At 48.7% G+C, this 21,852-nt stretch overlaps 1 protein-coding gene across 1 annotated transcript in view; it reads right to left on the reverse strand.

Annotated features, from left to right (window-relative positions):
* ACSF2 (acyl-CoA synthetase family member 2) overlaps positions 1-21,852 on the reverse strand; it is a 33,304-nt gene that overhangs the window by 10,152 nt on the left and 1,300 nt on the right. Inside the window, exons 2-8 of the mRNA XM_003996692.6 lie at positions 2,598-2,793; positions 2,095-2,223; positions 1,790-1,843; positions 1,309-1,427; positions 984-1,149; positions 317-412; positions 20-177 (exon numbers count right to left, since the gene is read on the reverse strand). Of these exons, the coding sequence (XP_003996741.2) occupies positions 20-177; positions 317-412; positions 984-1,149; positions 1,309-1,427; positions 1,790-1,843; positions 2,095-2,223; positions 2,598-2,793 (918 nt within the window). The remainder of the gene's footprint in view (positions 1-19; positions 178-316; positions 413-983; positions 1,150-1,308; positions 1,428-1,789; positions 1,844-2,094; positions 2,224-2,597; positions 2,794-21,852) is intronic.

Consider the following 21,852-nt stretch of genomic DNA (forward strand, 5'->3'; position numbering starts at 1 on the left):
GCTACCCACTGATGCCCACCTCTCTTTGCTGATGGCCTCCAGCGCCTTCTTGCCATCAAAGGTCGGGCAGGGTAGGATGAGGGTAGCACCATACATTAGGCTCACCATCGTGCCCCCCACAGAACCCAGGCAGTGGTACAGGGGGCTGGGCAGGATGATCCGTAAGTCCTCTGACGTCTGGAAGTGGAGGCGGGAACCTAGTTCTACCCTGGAGCCAGAAGTGCCCCCCCAACCCCCACCCCCAGCCAGTTCCACTAGCCAGCAGGGGGAGCCCAGCAACCCCCACTCCCTGCAGGGCCTGGGCTAGCCCCCTCACCTTTAGGTGCAGCCTCAGCCGATCCCCTATCATGTTGGAGTTGTTGACAATGTTGTAGTGGGAGAGTGTGGCCCCTTTGGGGCTGCCTGTCGTCCCCTGATAAGACAAGCAGGTGACGCTTGGTTCCTGCTCCCCATGTCCTTCCCACCCTGGGCCACCATATGGGAGAGCACCGGACCGGGAGTCAGGAGACCGGGACCAGTGTCCCTGATCCATTCATTCATTGAACGTGTGTTCACAAAGGTCTACCATGTGCCCGCACGGTGCTGGGTGTGAGGATCCAGAAATGTGGAAGATAAGGTCTCTGTTCTTAAGCCACTCGTCAAGTGGCTCAGAGAACTCTGTGGCCCAGCGGCGGATTCCCTCTCTGGGCCTCAGTTTCCTCATCTACTAAATGAGGAGGCACATCGGTCAGCTCTGGCCTGACGTGGCCCAGTGCACCTGCCTCCGTGCTGAGGAAGAGAGGGCCGGGGGGGGGGGGGGCAGGTGACAAGGACGCCAGTTGGTGATGTTTCCCGGGGCCGAGAGGACAGCTAGGGCCGGCCCCAGAAGGGTGTCCGCGCCCTGGGCCTCTTCTGTCATCTCTTCATTCTTGGGGAAGGGTCACAGGGGCGGGCAGGGGTTAGCAGGCCAGCCGGGGCTTGGGGCCTGGAGACCGCTGCCCTACCGAGGTGAACTGGATGTTGATGGGGTCGTGGCAGGACAGGAACTGCTGGGTGTACCGCAGCCGGGCCAGATGCTGCTCTGTGCTTCCAGCTGCCACCACCTCATCAAGGAGCAGGGTCCCCGGCAGAGGGTCGTCCACCGAGATGACTGTGGTCAGGTCTGGGAGCCTGCGGGGCGGGAGGGTAGTGAGAATCTGGGAGCCTGCGGGGAGGGAGGGCTGAGGGGAGGCCCAGGGAGACACCAGCCTCATCCCTGGGGGGTGGGAGGGGATCAGGGGGCCAGGGGGCCACACCACGCACCCCCTTCCCAGTGTGGGAAAGCCCCACCTCTGACTCTTCAAGGCCCCCGGCTGGGCCTTCTCCAACTCTGGGCAGATCTGCTTCAGGATGTTGTAGTATTGCTGGGTCTTGAACTGCTTGGGGAATGTGACGGCTTTGCAGCCTACCTGTGGAGGGGGAGCCCCCCGCCCCCCTGGTCAGCAGGGAGCTCCAGGCGGGGGCTCCGGGCTAGTTCTCACTAACAGTGACTCCTTCTCACACACACACGCCACCACCCCGACACACGTGGGTGCCACACACACACCGGCTCACACGCATATTGCCTCCAACACACCTGTGCTGGCCCCGGGACACACACGCCGGCCTTGGGTCTGACCGACCACCCTCTCCTCCCCCCGCTACAGACCTGAGGACAGACAGACTCTGGGTGTCGCACACCTGTGCATGCCCTCTCTGACCGCCCCCGCCCCCCCCATCATCCCCCTGGCTGGCTGGCTGGCCAGCCCCCTCCCCCAGGAGCGGGTTCTACCTTCTTGAGGGCATACTCCAACTCCATAGCCTGGTAGGCTGGGTTCACAGATACCTAGTGGAGACAGCGAGGGCATGTCAGTGAGTGTCTCGGCCAGACCCTGTCCCTCCCGCTGCCTCTCCACTCTCAGGAGGCACAGAAACACCATGCCATCAGAGGCAGTGCCCTACCCGTCCAGGCCTCCTTGGGGGGCTTCGGAAGAAAGCACTACGTGATCTGAAACCAGTCAGGCACCGGTTCGGTTTGGGGGCCAAGGAGCCCCGTGAATTCTGCACCCCCTACATACCCAGTTGTTCCCCGCTCACCAGAATGATGCCTGCCTGAGCGGTGGCCAGCTGCATGAGCACCCACGCATAGGAGTTGGGTCCCCACATGCCCAGCCGGTCGCCCTTGCGGAGGCCGATACTCAGGAGCCCAGAAGCAGCTTTGTCCACCTGGTGTAAATAAAGCACAAGGGGTGAGACATGGGCGAGCCAGAAGGGGCCCTGACTCCCACCTCAGCCCTTGGCCCGGGGGTTGTCACCGGAACCACCTGGGAGCAAGGGACAGGCAGATTCCCAGGTCTCAGTGGGCCTGGATGGGGTCTGGGAATGTGCATTGTGAACAAGCAGCCCAGGAGTGAGTGATGCAGGTGACCTCAGGCCCCTTCTGCCTCAGCCCTGTCCCCTTCTCCTGCCATCCCCTGGGGTTCTCAGGCAGCCCCCTCACCCTGCCCCATAGCCAGGTGCTGCCCTGAGGGCTCCACCCAGCCAGTGCAGCCTGGGGGGCTAGCACCTGCTGACTTCGAGGGTTCAAGATCAGGACCCACCTCCTCCTTGAGCTGGGCAAAGGTCAGCCTGATGTTCTCCTGGGGGACGACCAAGGCCTCCCGGTCGGGGACCCTCTGTGCTATGGCTTCCAGGCACTGCCCCACAGTCTTGTTGATAAGACGCTGTCTTGTGAGGCCCTGGATGTAGCTGAGGCCTCCGATGGGCAGGGGGACGGTGCGATCTGCCCCTGCGGAGCTGTGGGGAGAGAGGCGATAGACTCCGCTGTGCCAGGCCAGGCTGCTCTGGCACCAGGGGCTGGCACACCCGGCCGGGAGGTAGGCTGCTCACAGCGTGCGCAAGTGCCCGCCCCTGCCCCATCCCCAGGAACCACGACCCGATAGAAAGGCTCAGTTATTCTGCAACTCTAAAGCTGTACTCAAAAAAACTCTGAGCCTCTGGGTGGCTCAGTCGGTTAAATGTGGGAGTGTAACAGGTCTCAGACCCTGTTCCCATCAGAGAGGGTGTGGTGTGGGGCCTGAGGGCCAATGTTGGCCAATTCGGTGCGGCAGCTGCTATGCTAAAAGGACCACGTGTCCCTTTTGTTGATTGACTGCTTGGGTCTTGCAGGGGAGAGTCTGGGGCAAGAACAAGGTATGCAGGATAGAGGGGAGCCACACTGGATTTCCCCATAAATGGGAGAGGAAGTCGCTGCCACCTTGCAGGAGGGTGGGTCACGAGGCAGGCGGACTGGGAAGCTGAGGGGACCCGCTGCAGCTCTGTGGGGAGCAAGGGAGCCCTAGGCTGGGATCGGGGGTCTGAGGGCTCCTCCCGAGTACGCTGCTGGCTGGGTGGGCAACCGACACAGTCACCTTTGGTGTCCCATGTCACCTCCACGGAGCATCTCTGCTTTCAGCTACTGGGACAGTTCCTTGGGATCCTGTCTGCTCAGGGACTTCAGTTCTCTCCCGTTCTGCAGCTGGACAGAGCTGGGAGGCATCTGTACCTTCTCAGAGGCCCTGGTGGGTAAAGCCCTTGTTGCCTTGGCTGTGACTTGAATAAAACACTCTATGCCAGCTTCTCTTCCTGCCTCTTTCTCCTGCCTCCTGCCTCCTAGCATTACAAACCACCTGCAGGCCTTGTTCTCAGGGGCATCAGGAAAAGACGCAGGATTTCTCCTCTCTAGGCCTCAGCTTCCCCACCTAGGAGTAGTCTGAGGACTGGATCGGTGGTTATTCTCAAGTGAAAGGGGATACTATGTAAATGACCCAGTTAATCTTATCAAAGGGTTGTGGCCAGCCACGTAGGCCAGGTGGTTCCTGCAGGTGTACTGGGGGCAGAAAACAGCCCAGACAGCAGGGCTATAAAATCCTCTGAGGCCCCACACCCTACTGTCCCTAGGTTGACCGACCTAAAATACCGTTGAGCGGGCTCCCAGTGGCCACTATGACACCTCTCAAAAGGGATTACATGCCCCAAATCCCTACGTCACAGGCAAGCAGCAGAGGGCATGCATTTTTGCCCACTGGGAAACAAGTATGCTTTCTTCCTTTGGGTTTGCCAAAAGTGATAGTTGCAAGAACAAGCATGTGGAGAACTTGCTTAAGAAGAAAACGAACACAGGGTTACTAAGTAGGAAGAGAGAGACAGAGACGGGAAGGCACAGTAACAAACTTCATCTTGAGGTTCTGAATCCCTAGGCCCGGCCACAGGTGATGTCTGCCTTCCTCTGGACTTTCCACTGTCAAAGGGCAATAAATTCCCTCTTTAAATTTAAGCCAGTTTCCGGAAGGGGGGGCGGGTGGCGAATGCCAAATTCCATTTGCAACAAGGAGGAAGCTGGAGGACATCATGCTAAGTGAAATAAGCCACACTCAGAAAGACAAACATTGCCCGATCTCACTTATTCGTGGACTCTAATAAATCAGCAAACAAACCAAAATAAACTTAAGCCAGTCAGAGTTGCGTTTCTGTTGCTTATAACGGATACATCCTAATATACCTACAGTTTTCAGGTTCAGTGGATAACCAGTGCCCTTGAAGGCCTGGCAGGCAGCCTCCCACAGCCCAGCATAGGAATCAGGAGGCAGCCAAGAGAAAATCTCAGGCACTTTAAAGGTTTTGTTGTCAACAAAGCATAACAGGTTTCCTCTTATCCTCAAAGTTGACCACTGTCCTTGGTTCGGAACCCGGGTTTCTACTCATTCAACCATAGATTTCAGACCAGAGAGTGGCCTCCTGGAAATTCTAGTTGGCAGATCAACAGGTTGGTTTATGTGCAAAAAATTCCCCCCAAAACTAGGGCTCCTGGGTGGCTCAGCCGGTTAAGTGGCCAACTTCAGCTCAGGTCATGATCTCACGGTCTGTGAGTTCAAGCCCCGCGTCAGACTCAGTGCTGACAGCTCAGAGCTTGGAGCCTGCTTCAGATTCTGTGTCTCCCTCTCTCTCTGCCCTTCCCTCACTTGCACTCTGTCTCTCTCTCTCTCAAAAGTAAATCAAGATTAAAAAACTAAAAAAAAAAAAAAAACCCCAAAAAACCAGAAAAATCCATTTCAATTGTCACATATGTTATATCCTTTATCTTCACAGCAGTGCTGATAGGTGCAAAGGCCCCCAATAGATCCTTGTCCTTAAGAAACCACCCTCAGGGAGTTTAGTTGGCCATGGCCATGTGGAATAGAAACCACATTCCCAAGTTTCCCTTGCAGGTGGTCTGGCCCAAAGGTGAAGGTATGGATTTAAAGAGAGGTACTAGGTGCAACTTCCCTTAAAGGAAAGGGGCATCTTCCCTTTTCCTTTCCCACTGGCTGGAGTGCCATCTGCGACAGGAAGGGAATGGCAGAGACAAAGAGGCTGGAGCCTTGACCGGGGGGGGGGGGGGGGGGGGGGGGCGTACTGTGCCGCCGAGCCTCCACAAGGTGGCTGTCACACAGGACGCAGAAAAAGAAACTCCCATCTCCTCAAAGCCACAGTGAGAGTGGGTTTCTCTGACATATGCTAAGCAAATCCTAAAACGTACAGGTGGGAAGCATGAACTGCCATCCTATAGGTAAAGAGAGTGAAATGCACAGAGCCCAAGTAGCTGAGCTGCAGCCGTAAGCCAGTGAAACCGCCCCCGGAACACATATTGGGGAGGAAGGAGTGGGTGGGCAATTCTGTTCTTTAGGCTTTGCGTGTGTCCCCCCAGACTGTCTAATCTCCATTTTGTTTTTTTCCACCACTGTTTACTCATTGAACTCAGGAACCTGGGACCAGAGCAGGGCAGAACAGAGGTGGAAACAGGTGCTCCTCCAGAGGACTTAAGAATTCTAGAAACTCGTATGAATGCAGTTTGCTCATAAAGGTAAGAACCACCCATCCTTTCGAAACTCCAAGCGCAAACAATTGATTCTGCTCTCCTCCTTCCTCGAACACACCCCAAGGGCCTTGGGCAAAAAGGGGCAGCCACTTCTTTTTCTTTCATTGTTTTTTCTTTAAGTAGGCTCCACACCCCAGCAGAGCCCAACCCAGGGCTTGAATTCACAAACCTGAGATCAAGACCTGAGCTGAGATCAGGAGTAGGACACTTAACTAACTGAACCCCCAGGCACTCCGTCTTTTTCTGTTCTTCTTCTTCTTTTTTTTAATGTTTATTTATTCTTGAGAGAGAGACAGAGCATGAGTGGGGAGGGCAGAGAGAGACAGACAGACAGAATCTGAAGCAGGCTCCAGGCTCTGAGCCATCAGCACAGAGCCTGATGCAGGGCTCAAACTCAAGAGCCATGAAATCATGACCTGAGCCGAAGTTGGACGCTTAACCGACTGAGCCACCCAGGCCCCCCTTTCTTTTTCTGTTTTTTTTTTTTTTTTAATGTTTATTTCTGAGAGAGAGAGACGGAGCATGGGCAGGGGAGGGGCAAAGAAAGATCGAGACACAGAATCTGAAGCAGGCTCCAGGCTCCGCGCTGTCAGCACAGAGCCCAACGCGGGGCTTGAACCCACAGACTGTGAGATCATGATCTGAGCTGAAGTCAGACGTTTAACCAACTGAGCCACCCAGGTGCCTCTCTTATTAATATTTTTAACGTTTGGGTGGGAAGCTTAATGAGTCAGAGGAGGAGAGCCAGCAGTTCCTGTGGCTTCCAACTCAAAGAACTAAAGTCGAATGGTCTCCCCACCATCTGCAGTTACCCATGGCTAACCAGGGGATCCCCCTTCTGACATATTGTCAGAAGGTCAGTAGTAGTGTCTCATATTTACATCCTTTTACATCATTTTACCATGTCTCATCATCACAAGAATGGTGAGTACAATACAGGGAGATATTTTGAGAGAGACCATCCACGTAATTTTTATTACTGTATATTGTTATAATTGTTTTTATTATTATTGTTGTTAATCTCATACATGTCTAACTTATAAATTAAACCTTACCACAGGTATGTCCCCATAGGAAAAAAACTTTGTATGTATATTATGGTGCTAGCTGTGGTTTTAGGTGTCCACTGCGGGTCTTGGAACATATCCCCCATGGATAAGGAGAAACTACCGTAAATATTTAGTGAGGCCTTCAGCTACTTGGGTTGGGCGTCCTAAGACACATAAATTAGGCAGGTGGGAGCCATGAAAAACTGGAGACAAAGCCCCACCTAAAGGTGTCCTTGGAGAGTTGCACTTGAGAATTCAGGTGAGAAGTCAGGAAATGAGGATTTTTCTTTTATTCTCTTGACCTTTTATTGTTGGCAACGAATGTGTTCACTGTTTTATCCCCAAGTGCCTCACAGTGCCTGGAATGTAAGAGGTGTTCAACAGAATGACCAAATGAGTGAATTATAAATAATGCTCCTAACAACCCAACGGAAAAAAAAAAATGAGTGAAGGACTTGAATGGACGTTTTTCCAAAGAAGATATTTGGCCCACAAGCATGTGAAATGCGAATGAAAAGTGACATACCCTAGGGAGGCGAGAATCAAACAACGCAAAGTAACAAGTGATGGCCAGCATGCGGAGACACTGGAGGCCTTGTGCACAGCTGGTGGGAATGTAAAATGGTGCAGCCAAGGTGCAAACCAGCTGGGTGCTTCTCCAAAAAGTTAACCACAGAATTAGCAGATGACCCAGCAATTCCAGTCCTAGGTATCTACCCGGAAGAATTAAAACCGGGGACTCAAACAAACACTTGGACCTAAATGCTCCCAGCAGCACTATTCACAATAGCCAAGGATGCAAACAACCCATTGGTTCCAGCAACAGGATGAATGGATACACAGAACGTGGACTGTCTACACAATGGAATATTATTTGGCCATAAAAAGGAAAAGTATTGATATCCGCTACAATGTGGGTAAACGGTGAAAATATTATAGTAAGCAAAAAAGGCCGGATACAGAAAGCCACATATTGTATAAGTCCGTACATATGACATGTTGAGGAGGAGGAAAGGCAAATCTACAGAGACAGGAAGTAGATTCAGTGGTTGCTTAGGGCTGAGGGGAAGGAAGGGTCCAGAGTTGATAGCAAAGGGAATGGGGTTTCTCTTTGAGGTGAGGGAAATGTTCTAAAATTGACTGTGGTTGGGGGTGCACATATTCATGACTCTACTAAAAACTGTGGAACTGTATACTTTAAAAAGCAACGTAGAGGGGCGCCTGGGTGGCTCAGTCGGTTAAACGTCCGACTTCGGCTCAGGTCGTGATCTCACGGTCTGTGAGTTCGAGCCCGCGTCGGGCTCTGTGCTGACAGCTCAGAGCCTGGAGCCCATTTCGGATTCTGTGTCTCCCTCTCCCTCTGACCCTCCCCCGTTCATGCTCTGTCTCTCTCTGTCTCAAAAATAAACATTAAAAAAAATTTTTTTTAAATAAAAAGCAACGTAGACACTTCCACTCATAAATACGTATTCAGCAGAATTCATGCATGTGCTCACCAAACGACAGGTCCGAGGATGTTTGCGTTATCTCCAATATGAAAACTACCTAAATACCCACCAGCCATAGAACAGATACATAAATGATGATTTCTTATTTGCGATGTTATATAGTAATGACAGCAAATGAAGTATGACTATACCCAGTAATGTGGGTGAAACGCATTTAAAAAAGTTAAAGAAGCCAGATAGAAAAAGGTATATACTGTCTGATTCCATTTATCTTTTTTTATATTTTGTAAATATAAATTTTACATTTTATATTATATTTTATATTCTTTATATTTATATTATATTTATATATAAATATATAATATTTAATATAGATTTATATGTATTTAATATATTAAATTAAATATACTTAATATATAATATTTATATTGTATTATATGTATATTATATATTTTATATTATATAAATATATTTTATATTTACTTACTTTGCGGGCGGGGAGAGAGAATGAGTGGGGGAGGGGCAGAGAGAGAGGGAGAGAAAGAATCCCAAGCAGGCTCTGCGCTGGCAGCACGGAGCCCCACTGGGAACTTGAACTCACTAACTGTGAGATCGCGACCTGAGGTGAAATCAAGAGTCGGTCGCTTAACTCACTGAACCACCCATGTGCCCTGGATTCCACGTATAGGCACAAAACAGGCAAAGCTAATCTAAGCTGCTGGAAATCAGGAGAGCGGCCAAATGGGTGTTGGTTATATGTGTGTGTAGAGTTCATAGAAAATTCGCTAAAGGGAGTGCTTCAAACATGTGTACTTTTCTGAATCTGTGGTATACTTCAATACCAAGTTTGAAAGAAAGCTCTCCTAGGGCTAAAGCTGGTAGTATTGTTATCCTCGTGCTTCATAAACTAAATTTAGTGACAAACTATGGCATCTCTTTACCATTTTGTCATAAAAATAAAAGCAGCAAAAAAAAAAAAAATAATAATAAATAAATAAATAAATAAATAAATAAATAAATAAATAAAAGGGGCACCTGGGTGGCTCAGTCGGTTGAGCGGCCGACTTCGGCTCAGGTCACGATCTCGCAGTCCATGAGTTCGAGCCCCGCGTCGGGCTCTGTGCTGACCGCTCGGAGCCTGGAGCCTGTTTCGGATTCGGTGTCTCCCTCTCTCTGACCCTCCCCCCGTTCATGCTCTGTCTCTCTCTGTCTCAAAAATAAATAAACATTAAAAAAATTTTAAAAAATAAAAATAAAAAAAAATAAAAGCAGCACGTGCAAAACCCATCCATACATTAACAGAAAATGCTGGGCAAGTCAAGCTGACACATGGTCTCTGTTCTAGAAATTACTCCAGCAAAGAGAGAATCTCTGTTTTGAACGCGGCAGGATCTTCCGCCCTGAGAACCCCAGTAGATGGTAGAGCAGTTTAGGTGTCCTCTGTGCCGTTCTTGATACACTGGGGCTCCTGGGCCAACCACCCCGTGACCCAGACGGCCGCATGTTCTCCAGGTTCAAGAGCACAGAGCAGCTCGTGACACATTGCTTGCTGTTCAGAAGGTCGCTTACTGGATGCAAAGGCTGTGGAATACTGCTCCAGCGGGAAGCCAGAACCACTGGATAGCTATCTGCTTTACAATGTAATATCCAGGGACGTCTGTAGAGACGTTTAGTGACAAGCTGGGAGTGTGAGGGTCCTGATTCACGGAAGAGGTGGGCGCTGTCCGTGAGGAAGGGCGGAGGTGGGTGAATCTCCTGCAGGGGGGGTGACCCGAAGGCAGGAAGAGAACGTTCAGCATCTCCCCTGCAAGGCCGTCATGTGGGTTTTCTCCGGGGGATATCATCCCGAGTGCTTTTGTCCCTGTCTTACAAATGGAGAAATCGAGGGAGAAGTTAAGCGACTTGTCCAAATGCTCCAGTAAAAGTTGATGAAAACGGCCTCATCATTTGATCGCAAACCGCTTTCCGCAAAAACAGACCAAGCGGCGTCGACCCACGAAACGCAATGGGCCACAGACTCGGGGAAGAAGTCGACAAGTGGCGGGCAGGCATAGGGAAACATGTCCGCTATGTTGCCCAAGTCAGGGCAAAACAACCATGAGGCCCTTGTTTCCCAAGAGATCAGCAAAGGTGGGAAATACTGATGTCACAACATCTGCCAACTTATTTTCAAGTGGTGGCAAGAACTGTGAGGTGTGTGCGTGTGCATGTGCGTGGGTGTGGTGTAGTGCATGCGTGTGTGATGCGTGTGTGTGTGGTGTGGTGTGGCACATGCATGTATGTGCAAAGAGAGACAGGGCATGTATGGAGGGAGAGGCGTACTCCCCGACACTTTAGCAGCTGGTATTTCAAATTCGGTCTTTTCGGCCATTCATCTGGGTTATGGCAGCACCGGCCCCAAAAAGCTGTTCTCCCAAAAATCATATATACGTGTATGTATGTATGTACATATGTGTGTGTGTATATATGTATGTATATATGTACCTATCTTGAAAGTGATTCAGTCTGTCTGATTCTGTAATAAATGAAAAGTCGCTACAGGGGAAAATGTAACAAACCAGTAATCCTCTGCCCAAAGCAAAGAGTGCTGTCTTTCTAGAGGAGTCTAAGTCTAATTTCAAAATTCCCCACAAGGTGTTCTTGCCAAAGAGTCCCCACAGGCAACACTGGAAAGCATTTTCAGCTCAATGAGAGTTCAGGGTACCCCTGGATACCCAGTCTGTGGCATCCTCGGCTTTGTGCCACCATTATGTGAGCTTATCCCAGGACAGGGAGAAGGACTCAGCAGAGAGCCCACGGATTACAACACTGCCCTCAATATTGCCAAAATAAAGCTCCCCAATTAGAGAAGATTAATAACATGGCTATTAATCTCAACATAAAAACAAGAATGACTGATGACACAGACTGTTGGCAAGGATGTGAAGAAATGGGCCTAAGTGTAAATCGGTACAAGATTTTAACAGGGCAGTGAAGACAGCAGCCATGATGCTGCTTATGCGTCAGGACCCCCCACCCCCCACCCCGCCCCACCTCCCAGAGCCGGAACTTCCTGGAAACTCAAGAGGGGGGCTGATTGCAAATTAAGAAACATTTATATGTTGGCGTGCCCGGGGGGCTCGGTTGGTTAAATGTCTGACTCCTGATTTTGGTTCAGGTCATGATCCCATGGTTGGTGAGATCGAGCCCCATGATGGGCTCTGTGCTGACAGCTCGGAGCCTGCTTGGGATTCTGTCTCCCTCTCCCTCTGCCCCTAACCCCGCCCAGCCCCCAATAAATAAATAAACTTAAGAAAAAAAGAAGCATTTATATGTCAGCATTTCTGGCAAACAGCATAAGAAATCTCACAAGGACCTGAATATTCAAGGCCCCAGCAATTCCTATGTAGCAAATTCTTTTGTTATGTTAATAGTCAATTTGCATTCAATTTGGTTTTTATAAAGACGCATCCAAATTTGTACAAACTTCAGGACCCCCAAATCTGAATCCCTTCTGATTTAGTACTATCTGTTAACATTTGAATACGCATGCCCTTCGGCCAGCCTTTCTACTTTTAGGAATATATCCTAAAAAACAAGCAACAACAACAACAACAAACTAGCAAATGCCTAAAAGTATGATTAATTGCTGCTTAGCAAAGAATTGAGAAAAACACTTTATTTCTGTAAGTAAGGGATTAGATCAGCACATCATGGGGCATCTGTATAATGGAAACTTATGCCATTAAAAAAAAATGAAGACATTCTATATTTAACGATATGGAAAATGTCTAATACATTTTAGGTGAAAAAGCACATTTCAGAATAATGTGAACAGACATTTACTGATGTGTCCTCATGCTGGTTCTCTTCTAAATAGTCCATTATGTTTGATCTCTTATAATCTTAACTGCTCCCTGAGGCAAGATTCATACCTACTTTCACATGGGAACGAAGCCCAAAGAAATGCCAATGAGTAACCAGGCTGGGATTCAAACCCAGGACTTCCAAGGCCTCCATACAATACAAAGTGAATTTATGGCTAAAAGTGGGCTTCCCCATGTGTGTTACATGAACATCAGTCTTGCACCATCTATAACAAGGATTATTCTTTTTTATTAATGAAGAAGAAAGAGGTTGGTTTTCTTAGGGTTCCAAATTCGGTGGGTGGCAACTTTGGATCCCTTTCTATGTGTATTGCTCTTTAAACGGCAGCCTGTCCACAGCCTCCTCTGGGGGCCCCTATGGGGTCTGGAGCAGCAAACCTGAGGCTGACGGGGCCCTAGGAATGCCACCAGCCCATTGAGAAATATCTCCACTCGGCCCCTACCTCCCAGACCTTCAGCACACACTGGTCTTTTTCTGGGATTTACTTGTGGAAACTGATTTACCTTCACTGCCTCTGATCTCATTGTCCCGTTCTCATGTTCTGGCTCACCTCTCCTAGCACCAACCACAGTGGCTTTGCCCCATAACTGCATAGCCAGTTCCCCCATTACACCAAGATGGTAAGCCTTGTGCCCCAGTGCTGGCCCTGCCCGGTCCGGCCTGGCCTTCCAGCAGGACCTAGACTGAAAAGAGGGGGCTGGCTGGTTTGGGGAGGTCCCGTGGCATTCTGGACATTCCAGGGCTGGCGGCTAAAGTCAGGGCTGGAGGCCACCATGGGCGCGAAGCATCCCACAGTCCTGACAGGGGCAGAACTGAGCCTGGAAGGAGTCAAGGGAGGCAGGGACCGTCATGACACCTGAGAAAACAGGTCTGTACTGTCTGCTTGGATTAGAAACTCTTTTGACTCTTGCTACACATTACCTGCTGGGAGGAGGCGCTCGGGACAGAGGCCAGAGGCTTGCAGGTGGATCCTGCCCTTGCTGGGGGTTGAAATTACTTAGGCCAAAGCTCTTAATCCTTTCAGAAGCCACCAGGCAGGGAGGGTGGCTAGATGCGAGGGCCCCCCGGGAACTGCAGGAATACACCCCATGCTGAGGCAGGCCACTGCTCCCCTGGGCAAGGTGCCATGCCAGCCACCAGCAAGAAGGCTTTAGAAACGAAATTGAAAGCAATAGACTGTTTTGGTTCCAAGTCATGGACTGGCCTCTGCCCTTCCCCCGCCACAGGCATTTGATCCCAGGCTGGTTGGTCCCCGGGCCCTAAGAAAAACATAAATCATCAACAAAGCTAAAAGACAAGTAACTGCCTGGGTTTACAAATTTCATTCTACACGTAAGAGACCAAGGATTCGTATTTCGCTTGTATTTAAAACAAACTCACGCATCAATAAGGACAAGGAACCCAACGTAAGAAATGGGCAAAGATTATGAATAGAGATTCACAGAAGACATTTCAAAAGAGCCCGATCTCCCTGCTAATCAGGGAAAGGTCCATTCAGACCACAGTGAGATATGCTTGGGCCCTTTCTGGAGGGGCAAGCATTTCAACGTTCATTAGGCAATACAAAGCATTTGCAAGAATGCGTGCACACGGGACTCGGGGTTTCTTCTGGTGGTCACAGCAGCAAAGCCTCTCCAGGGCTATTTCCAGAAAAGCTGGAAATGCCCACCCTTTAATAGAGCAATTGCACTGCTAGAGGCACAGTCATAAAATGGAAAAAGAATAATCCAGATCTATAGCGTTCGTGTAAATAGATCTTAGAAACCTACTGTTGAGAGAAAAAAAGAATGGCACTCTGGTGCAGCTTGTGCTGAAATTATAAAAGCCTAAGCACTGTTTATGAAAACAAAAAATAGGGAAACTTAAAGCACTGATTACCGGCTCAATACGATTCAAAGTGCTTTCCACGGGATACAATATACTGTTTATGGATTCAGAGACATATTAAAAGCAAAAAACTCACTCCGACACGACATGCATTCGAACTATAGCTCTCAATGATGGACAGGTTGGAGGACGGCTACGAAAGGGACTTGCACTTGATCCATAACGTTTTATTTCTTTCATTTATAAATTTCTTTACCAGGCATAGCTCTATGTTCATTTGGAGTGGTAGGTACACAGGTGTTTCTTTTTTAGCTTGTGATCGTGGTTAATTTTTTTTTTTTTCTATATGAAATATTTAAGAAGGAGAATACCAGAGGTTGATAAACTCCCCAGAAGGGGCACCTAAAACGTTCAAAAGACGGAGCAACTTCCTGGCGTGGAAGGCGTGAGACGCACCGGCCCTATCACGTGAAGGGCCAGGGCAAGACCAACGTTAATGAAAGAGAAAGAGCCCCAGTCTGTGCATGAAGTTCACGTGCCGTACTCACGGGCAAGCCTCAGTCCTCAGTCAACACACTCACTCTTGTGGGAGGCACAGTTGTAGCTAAAAGTGACAGCATGCCTCCTAGTTCGTGGCAGAGAAGAGGCAGATTCTCCTCTTCTCCTATCCCGCTTGGATACGACCCCGAGATTCATGCCCCTGGACGACACACTGATCCCACCATGGGGCTGTGTCCTGTCCTCCCCCTAAGTTGTACAAAGACACCAGGCTGCTGGTTGACCTGGGAGTGGCACTCGATACGGGAGTAGAGACAGCAGATGCCTGGGCAGGAGGGGACCACGTGGAGCCTGTAATAGCTGTTTCACCCTGAAATAAAGTTCTAGTTGTCATGTATCTGCATAGATGGGCGACACATTTACGGCAGCGACAACATACAGCTTTGTTCAAGAAAAGGACAGTGCTGGGGCGCCTGGGTGGCGCAGTCGGTTAAGCGTCCCACTTCAGCCAGGTCACGATCTCGCGGTCCGGGAGTTCGAGCCCCGCGTCAGGCTCTGGGCTGATGGCTCAGAGCCTGGAGCCTGGAGCCTGTTTCCGATTCTGTGTCTCCCTCTCCCTCTGCCCCTCCCCCGTTCATGCTCTGTCTCTCTCTGTCCCAAAAATAAATAAACGTTGAAAAAAAAATTAAAAAAAAAAAAAGAAAAGGACAGTGCTGCTGTGACAAAATCCCAACAAGACCACGACTGAATGGTCGTTTTCTTAATTGATAGCACAGAATGACTGATGTGAAAAAAGGGTCTCGGCAAGAAAGAAAAAAAAAGGAATTTTTACTTAAGTCTCTAATAAAAAAAAAAAAAACCTCAGATGAAATCAGTCTTACATGTAAAACATAAAACTTAAAAAACATGGAAGAAAATCTTCAGGATCTAGGGCTAGGCAAAAAGTTTATAGGCTCGATACCACAAGCATGACCCATCAAATTGATAACTGGGCCCCATCAAAATTAAATTTTGGTTAAGAAGATGGAACGATGAGGGGCGTCTGGGTGGCTCAAGCATCCGACTCTTGATTTTGGCTCAGGTCATGATCTCACGGTTTGTGCGATCGAGCCCCACGTTAGGCTCTCCGCTGACAGTGCGGAGCCTGCTTGGGATACTCTCTCTCTCCCTCTCTCTCTGCCCCTCTCATGCACCCTCTCATCCTCTCTCTCTCAAAATTAATAAATAAACATAAAAAAAAGAAGATAAAAAGATGAGGGGCGCCTGGGTGGCTCAGTCGGTTGAGCGTCCGACTTCGGCTCAGGTCATGATCTCACAGTTCGTGGGTTCGAGCCCCGCATCAGGCTCTGTGTTGACAGCTTGCTCAGAACCTGGAGCCTGCTTCGGATTCTGTGTCTCCTTCTCTCTCTGCCCCTCCCCCGCTCACACTTTGTCTCACTCTGTTTCTCAAAAATAAACAAATGTAAAAAAAAAAAAAAAAAAGATAAAAAGATGAGCTCCAGGGTGGGAGAAAATATTCACGAAACACGTATCTGACAAAGAACAAGTATCTAGAATACATAAGGCATACTGAAAACTCAATGGTTAAAAATAATCCAACTACAAAATGGGCAAAAGACACAGAGAGACATTTTGCCAAAGAGGACATACAAATGGCAAATAAAGCACATGGAAAGATATTCGACATCATTGGCCATTAGGGAAATTCATATTAGAGCTGCCATATCATGACATACGTATCAGAATGGCAAAAATAAACAATAGTGACCATAGCAAATGCTGGCGAGGATGCTGATCACTCACACACGGTTGGTGGCATCATTAAATGGTAATGGGCATCCTGGAAAACAGACAGTTTCTTTTTTTTTTTAATTTTTTTTTCAACGTTTTTATTTATTTTTGGGACAGAGAGAGACAGAGCATGAACGGGGGAGGGGCAGAGAGAGAGGGAGACACAGAATCAGAAACAGGCTCCAGGCTCCGAGCTGTCAGCACAGAGCCTGACGCGGGGCTCGAACTCATGCACCGCGAGATCATGACCTGAGCCGAAGTCAGACGCTTAACCGACTGAGCCACCCCGGTGCCCCCATTTGCCCTATTTCTTACAACTGCATGTGAATGTATAATTATCTCAAAATAAAAAGGTTAACTTAGATTACATAATATTGGGGACCACAAGGTATAACCAGTTCAGTGGGTCCAGAAGCCACAGTGTCCCCACCACTCTCTGCTGGGACGGCCCCTTGACACATCTGAGTCCCCATGTCTCAGTTTGCCTTTCTGTTGTCACACCCAAGAGGTAAAATATAGGGCAGATGAGATCATGTCTGTTTCCCTAGGGTTATCAAGAAAAGCTGACTATTAAGCTGTTTAATGCATAATACACACATTTTCAAGATTTTTTGTCAAGGTTAACAGGTCCCTCCTCCCAAAAGCACCCCTTGGTTTTTGAGCAAAAGAAGGCAGACACAGGAGCATATACTCTAAGATTCAAGAATAGGCCAAATTAACCTATGGAGATTAGAAATCAGAACAGTGGTAGCCTCTGGTGAGGGAAGGAGATTGACTGGAAATGAGCAGAGAGAAAGTTCTAGAGCTATGCTGTCTATACGGTAACTGCTAGTCACATGTGGCTGTGGAACACTTAAAATGTGGCTAGTGTGAATGAAGGTGTTCTGTAAGTGTTAAGTATACATCAGATTGAGGGGCACCTGAGTGGCTCAGGTCATGACCTCACAGTTCATGGGTTCGAGCCCCGTGTCGGGCTCTGTGCTGACAGCTCAGAGCCTGGAGCCTGCTTCAGAGTCTGTGTCCCCTCTCTCTCTCTCTCTGCCGCTCCCCTGCTCGTGCTCTGTCTCTCAAAAAATAAATAAACATTAAAAAAAATGTTTAATATACAACAGATTTGAAAGACTTTCTTTTTAAAAAAAGGTAAAACATTTTATGAGAAAGTTTTAAAAGGTTGGTTACCTGCTGAAATGACATTTTGGCTATACTAAGTTACAGAAAATACACCATTAAAATTAATGTCACATATTTCTCATTATCTTGTTGATATGGCTACTAGAAAATTTAAAAGTCCACATGGGGCTCATATATCGATTGAAGAGCACTGTTTTACAGTGACAGGCAAGTCCTGTATCTTGGGGGGTTGAGTATATACACACATTTGTTAAAGTGCATCAAACTGTACAAAGTTTGTGCATTGTAATTATACCACAAAGCTTCCTGATTTTTCCGCCACCCAATATAACCTTCCCGAAGGGGTCTACAGCTTACAAAGGACACAGACTACAAAGAACTCCAGAGTGGCAGGGGCGCCTGGGTGGCTCAGTCGGCTGAACGTCCGACTCGGCTCAGGTCACAACCTCACAGCTCGGGAGTTCGAGCCCCGCGTCGGGCTCTGTGCTGACAGCTCAGAGCCTGGAGCCTGCTTCGGATTCTGTGTCTCCCTCTCTCTGCCCCTTTCCTGCTCGTGCTCTGTCTCTCAAAAAATGAATAAACGTTAAAAAAAAATTAAAAAAGAAAAAAAAAAGAACTCCAGAGTGGTGTGAGCTACAATAAAGATGTGAGCAAGAGGGGTGCCTGGGTGGCTCAGTCGGTTGAGCATCTGACTTTGGCTCAGGTCATGATCTCGCAGCTCATGAGTTCGAGCCCCGCGTCGGGCTCTGTGCTGACAGCTCAGAGCCTGGAGCCTGTTTCAGATTCTGTGTCTCCCTCTCTCTGACCCTCCCCCGTTCATGCTCTGTCTCTCTCTGTCTCAAAAATAAATAAACGTTAAAAAAAAAAAGACGTGAGCAAGATACCCTGTATTGGTGGAAGCTTCCATTTTTAGTATCTTGACTAAAACCACCGGCACGTGTGTGTTTACACGTATATAGAAACAGGCAGGAAGTTATTATTTGACTCTAGCAAACCCAAGAAGATGTTTCTGAAAGCCTGAAATTCTCGGCTTCATGCTGTAAGTCTGTGAAGCTTACGTACTGTATGTGAGGCATTCGTACTGTAAGTCTTCCCCTGGGTCACTTGTACAGAGCGGGGGCTGATTCAGAACACTTGCTCCTTGATGGGGTCGCCGAGGTACAGACGAGGCAAGCTTACGACCTTAGATACCTAACAAAACCCTCAATGTTTTCTGTTCACTTGGAGGACCAGAGAGAGTCACAGAGTGTCAGGAGGTTAGGAGGAATTCACTAGGGTTCCCACTTCACCCACAGCCCTCTTGAATTAGGGGACTGGGCTCAAAGCCGAGCCTCCTTAGGAATCACAGAATGTCTCCAGAAATGTAGAGTGCTTCTTGTCCAAGTGGCCTATTTTACAAACAAGGTGCAGGGAGATGGAGTGGCTTGTCCAACACGATACTGAGTTGGAAGTGACAGGGCTGGGACCTGCTCTCCTGTCATCGAACTCCCAAACTGAGAAACACACACATGCCAGCAAGGTCCACAAAACAGGATTTGTGAGCTGGAGACACAACTCGTTTATTTATGTAGGGAGAGGCACCTGGCAGAATTATTGGTACCCGTCATTTATTAGGACACTCCCCTAGCAAGGCCTACTCAAGACATGAAATTACATCCTGTACTGTACTTTGGTTTGCTCAGCATATGACACCTCCCTTGCCTCTCCCCCTCCCCCCTCCACAGAAAGTGTGAGCATGGGCCTGTTATATACCCCGAGCAGCCCAGCTTGGTTTAGGCAGTTGCCCTACCAGAACTGTCTCCCTCTTAACTCTTCAGACAGTTACTAAACTGTGGAACTGTGGGCCTTGAGATCATTATAGGAATGCACTAACCCACTGTTACCAAGCACACTACTTGTATAAGAGCTCATCAGTGCAATGGGTTGAAGATGTCTTTAGCATCAGGCTGTGAGTTAAGAATTTTCTCTTCTTTTTTTTTTAAGTTTTTAAATTTATTTTGAGAGAAAGAGAAAGAGAGGGAGGGGGCAGGGGCAGAGGGAGAGAGGGAGAGAGAGAATCCCAAGCAGGCTTCTCACACTCAGCACAGAGCTCAACTCGGGGCTCAAACCCATGGACCTCAAGGTCATGACCTGAGCTGAAATCAAGAGTTGGACGCTCAGCCAACTGAGCCACCCAGGTGCCCCAAGAATTTTCTTCACGTGACCTTCTTTAACTCTCAGACAACATCATTTACACATGAGAAAGATCAAGTTCAACTTCGTCCCAAAGCAACCAGCTAAAATGATTCATTTGAACCCAGATATGCCTGGCTTCAAAGTTTATGCCTATAGAAATGTGGGGGGTGTTAGGAGAGCTTCATACCCAGGATTGAAAAGAGTTCAAGCACAGGCAAGATTTCACGTGAGTATATAGGCTTCATGCTTCGAACTACAGCCCTATCGCCGGAGGGATCAATTTCAAACTTCAGCCTCGCCAGCAAGGCTTCCTCGGTCCCGTTCCCACCAATCAGATTGTTTCCTGCTTTGATCGGCATCTTCCAAGGAACAGCACCCTTTCTGCCTTGAATCAGGGGGGTCTATGGTCTTCCCCTGTAGATCCCTTTTAGGCAAAAAGAACTCAGTGAAAACAAGTTCATCTCTATACTCTCTCTGCACCTTCCACAGTAGATAGCACCTCTCTCTACTGCATGCCAGGCCCAAAAGGTCTGGGGCCCAAAGCTGATGTGTACCACTCACCGGTTACAACGTCCAAGTTCGTAGTTTATTTTCTATTGTTACATTTAGAATGGAGGGTCCCCAGTGGAATGTGCAGGGAAATCATTACTAGATCACTTGTTAATCATCTTTGGGGAACTATGGGAAGAGTCTAATTTTTTCAACCATTATGGTTTCCAACCAAAACACTTCCTGACTTAATATATAGGGATGCCTCATATAGGGATGGCGTTTTATAGTTGCTGTTACTGGTCCCACCTGATAACAGCCATCCCCCTAGAGGGTAGTCCATGAAGCTCACGTACCCCTCTGCCCTACTACCAGCATCAAGTCACTGCGGCCCCGACTCTGAACATCGTTCCCAATTCTGACAGGCGTAAGTCAATGTTCTTTCTGCTTTTCTCAGCTCCGAGTGCCCCCAGATGCAACCACCCCACAGGCAACCCCAGGCCAGCTTTAGAGGTCTGTCTGGAGGAAACCTGCTCATCTCAGGTTCATCAAGAAACCTTCCCTCCAAGGCTCCCTGAAGCCCCAGACTAGCCCATCCATTTTCCTCGGGGGAAGGGGATGTGTGGACAAGGGGAAGGAGCTGGTGGTTCAGGAGATCTGGAGAGCAATGGACTGCTTCCTCTTTCCTTCTGGGGAAAAAGGCTCTGAACAACCCCGATTTTGATGGACAGGGAGCGTCTGGCAAATCCAAGGGCTGGACTTGTGGCTGGGCAGAGACTACCATCTTGGCAACTGGCAGAAGGAAGAACCGGGTGCAAGAAAGGGGTCACTGATCCCCCCCGCCCTGCCACTTTTAAGTCAGTTGGAATTCCTACCCAGACATCTTTTGAAGGTCTCAGGGACCAGACCGGTAGCATTAACGACAAACTCACCAGGCTCAGAGGTTAGGTAATGCACTCAAGGTCACGCAGTGAGTAGGTGAAGGAGCCAGGACTGTAACCCAAGGCAGTCTGGCTTCAAAGTTCTTGCTCTTTCCTGACAGGCAAAGCTGGGGATCTGATAAGTAATAGGCCTGGGTGGGTGGTGGGTGGACAGCAGAAAAGCAGGTTTTATGTGTAACTAGGAAGAGCAGAGAATAGAACTCCAGGAGCTTTCCACATATCATTACACCGGAACACTGAGTAGTGATCACCTGACTTAGCTTTTTCCCCACTAAACTGCAACATTCCTGGGAGTCCGGGGTTTTTTTGGCTTCTGTATCCACAGCACCGGGGTTTTTTTGGCTTCTGTATCCACAGCACCCACCAGGTGCTTGACATGACATGACGTATGTACTCAGCAATATCTATTGAATGCTTGAGACTCCTGAGGGTTTCTTTAGGGGAAAGTGGGAGTGAACTGAGGCCAAATCATCATAGTCAACAGAAAACGAGGCAGGGAAGGGATGGGAAGGAATTAGACCAAATGCTCAGGAAACCTTCTCTCTCTGGACAAAGGGATCTCCTCCAGGTGCAGGGTCAGAATCTCTCTGAGGCCTGGTGCCCCTACCCTGAGATGGTAGGCCTGGACCAGGTAAGGGTCCTGCTTTGTTTACACACAAAAACATCAAAGGTCAGCAATGTTGCCATGTGAGCAGAAGTGGCCTGATTCAGCATCGTGAAACATGGACACTTTGGGGGGCGAC

This window comes from Felis catus, chromosome E1 (genome assembly GCF_018350175.1).
Source record: "Felis catus isolate Fca126 chromosome E1, F.catus_Fca126_mat1.0, whole genome shotgun sequence".
NCBI classification, from domain to species: Eukaryota; Metazoa; Chordata; class Mammalia; order Carnivora; family Felidae; genus Felis; species Felis catus.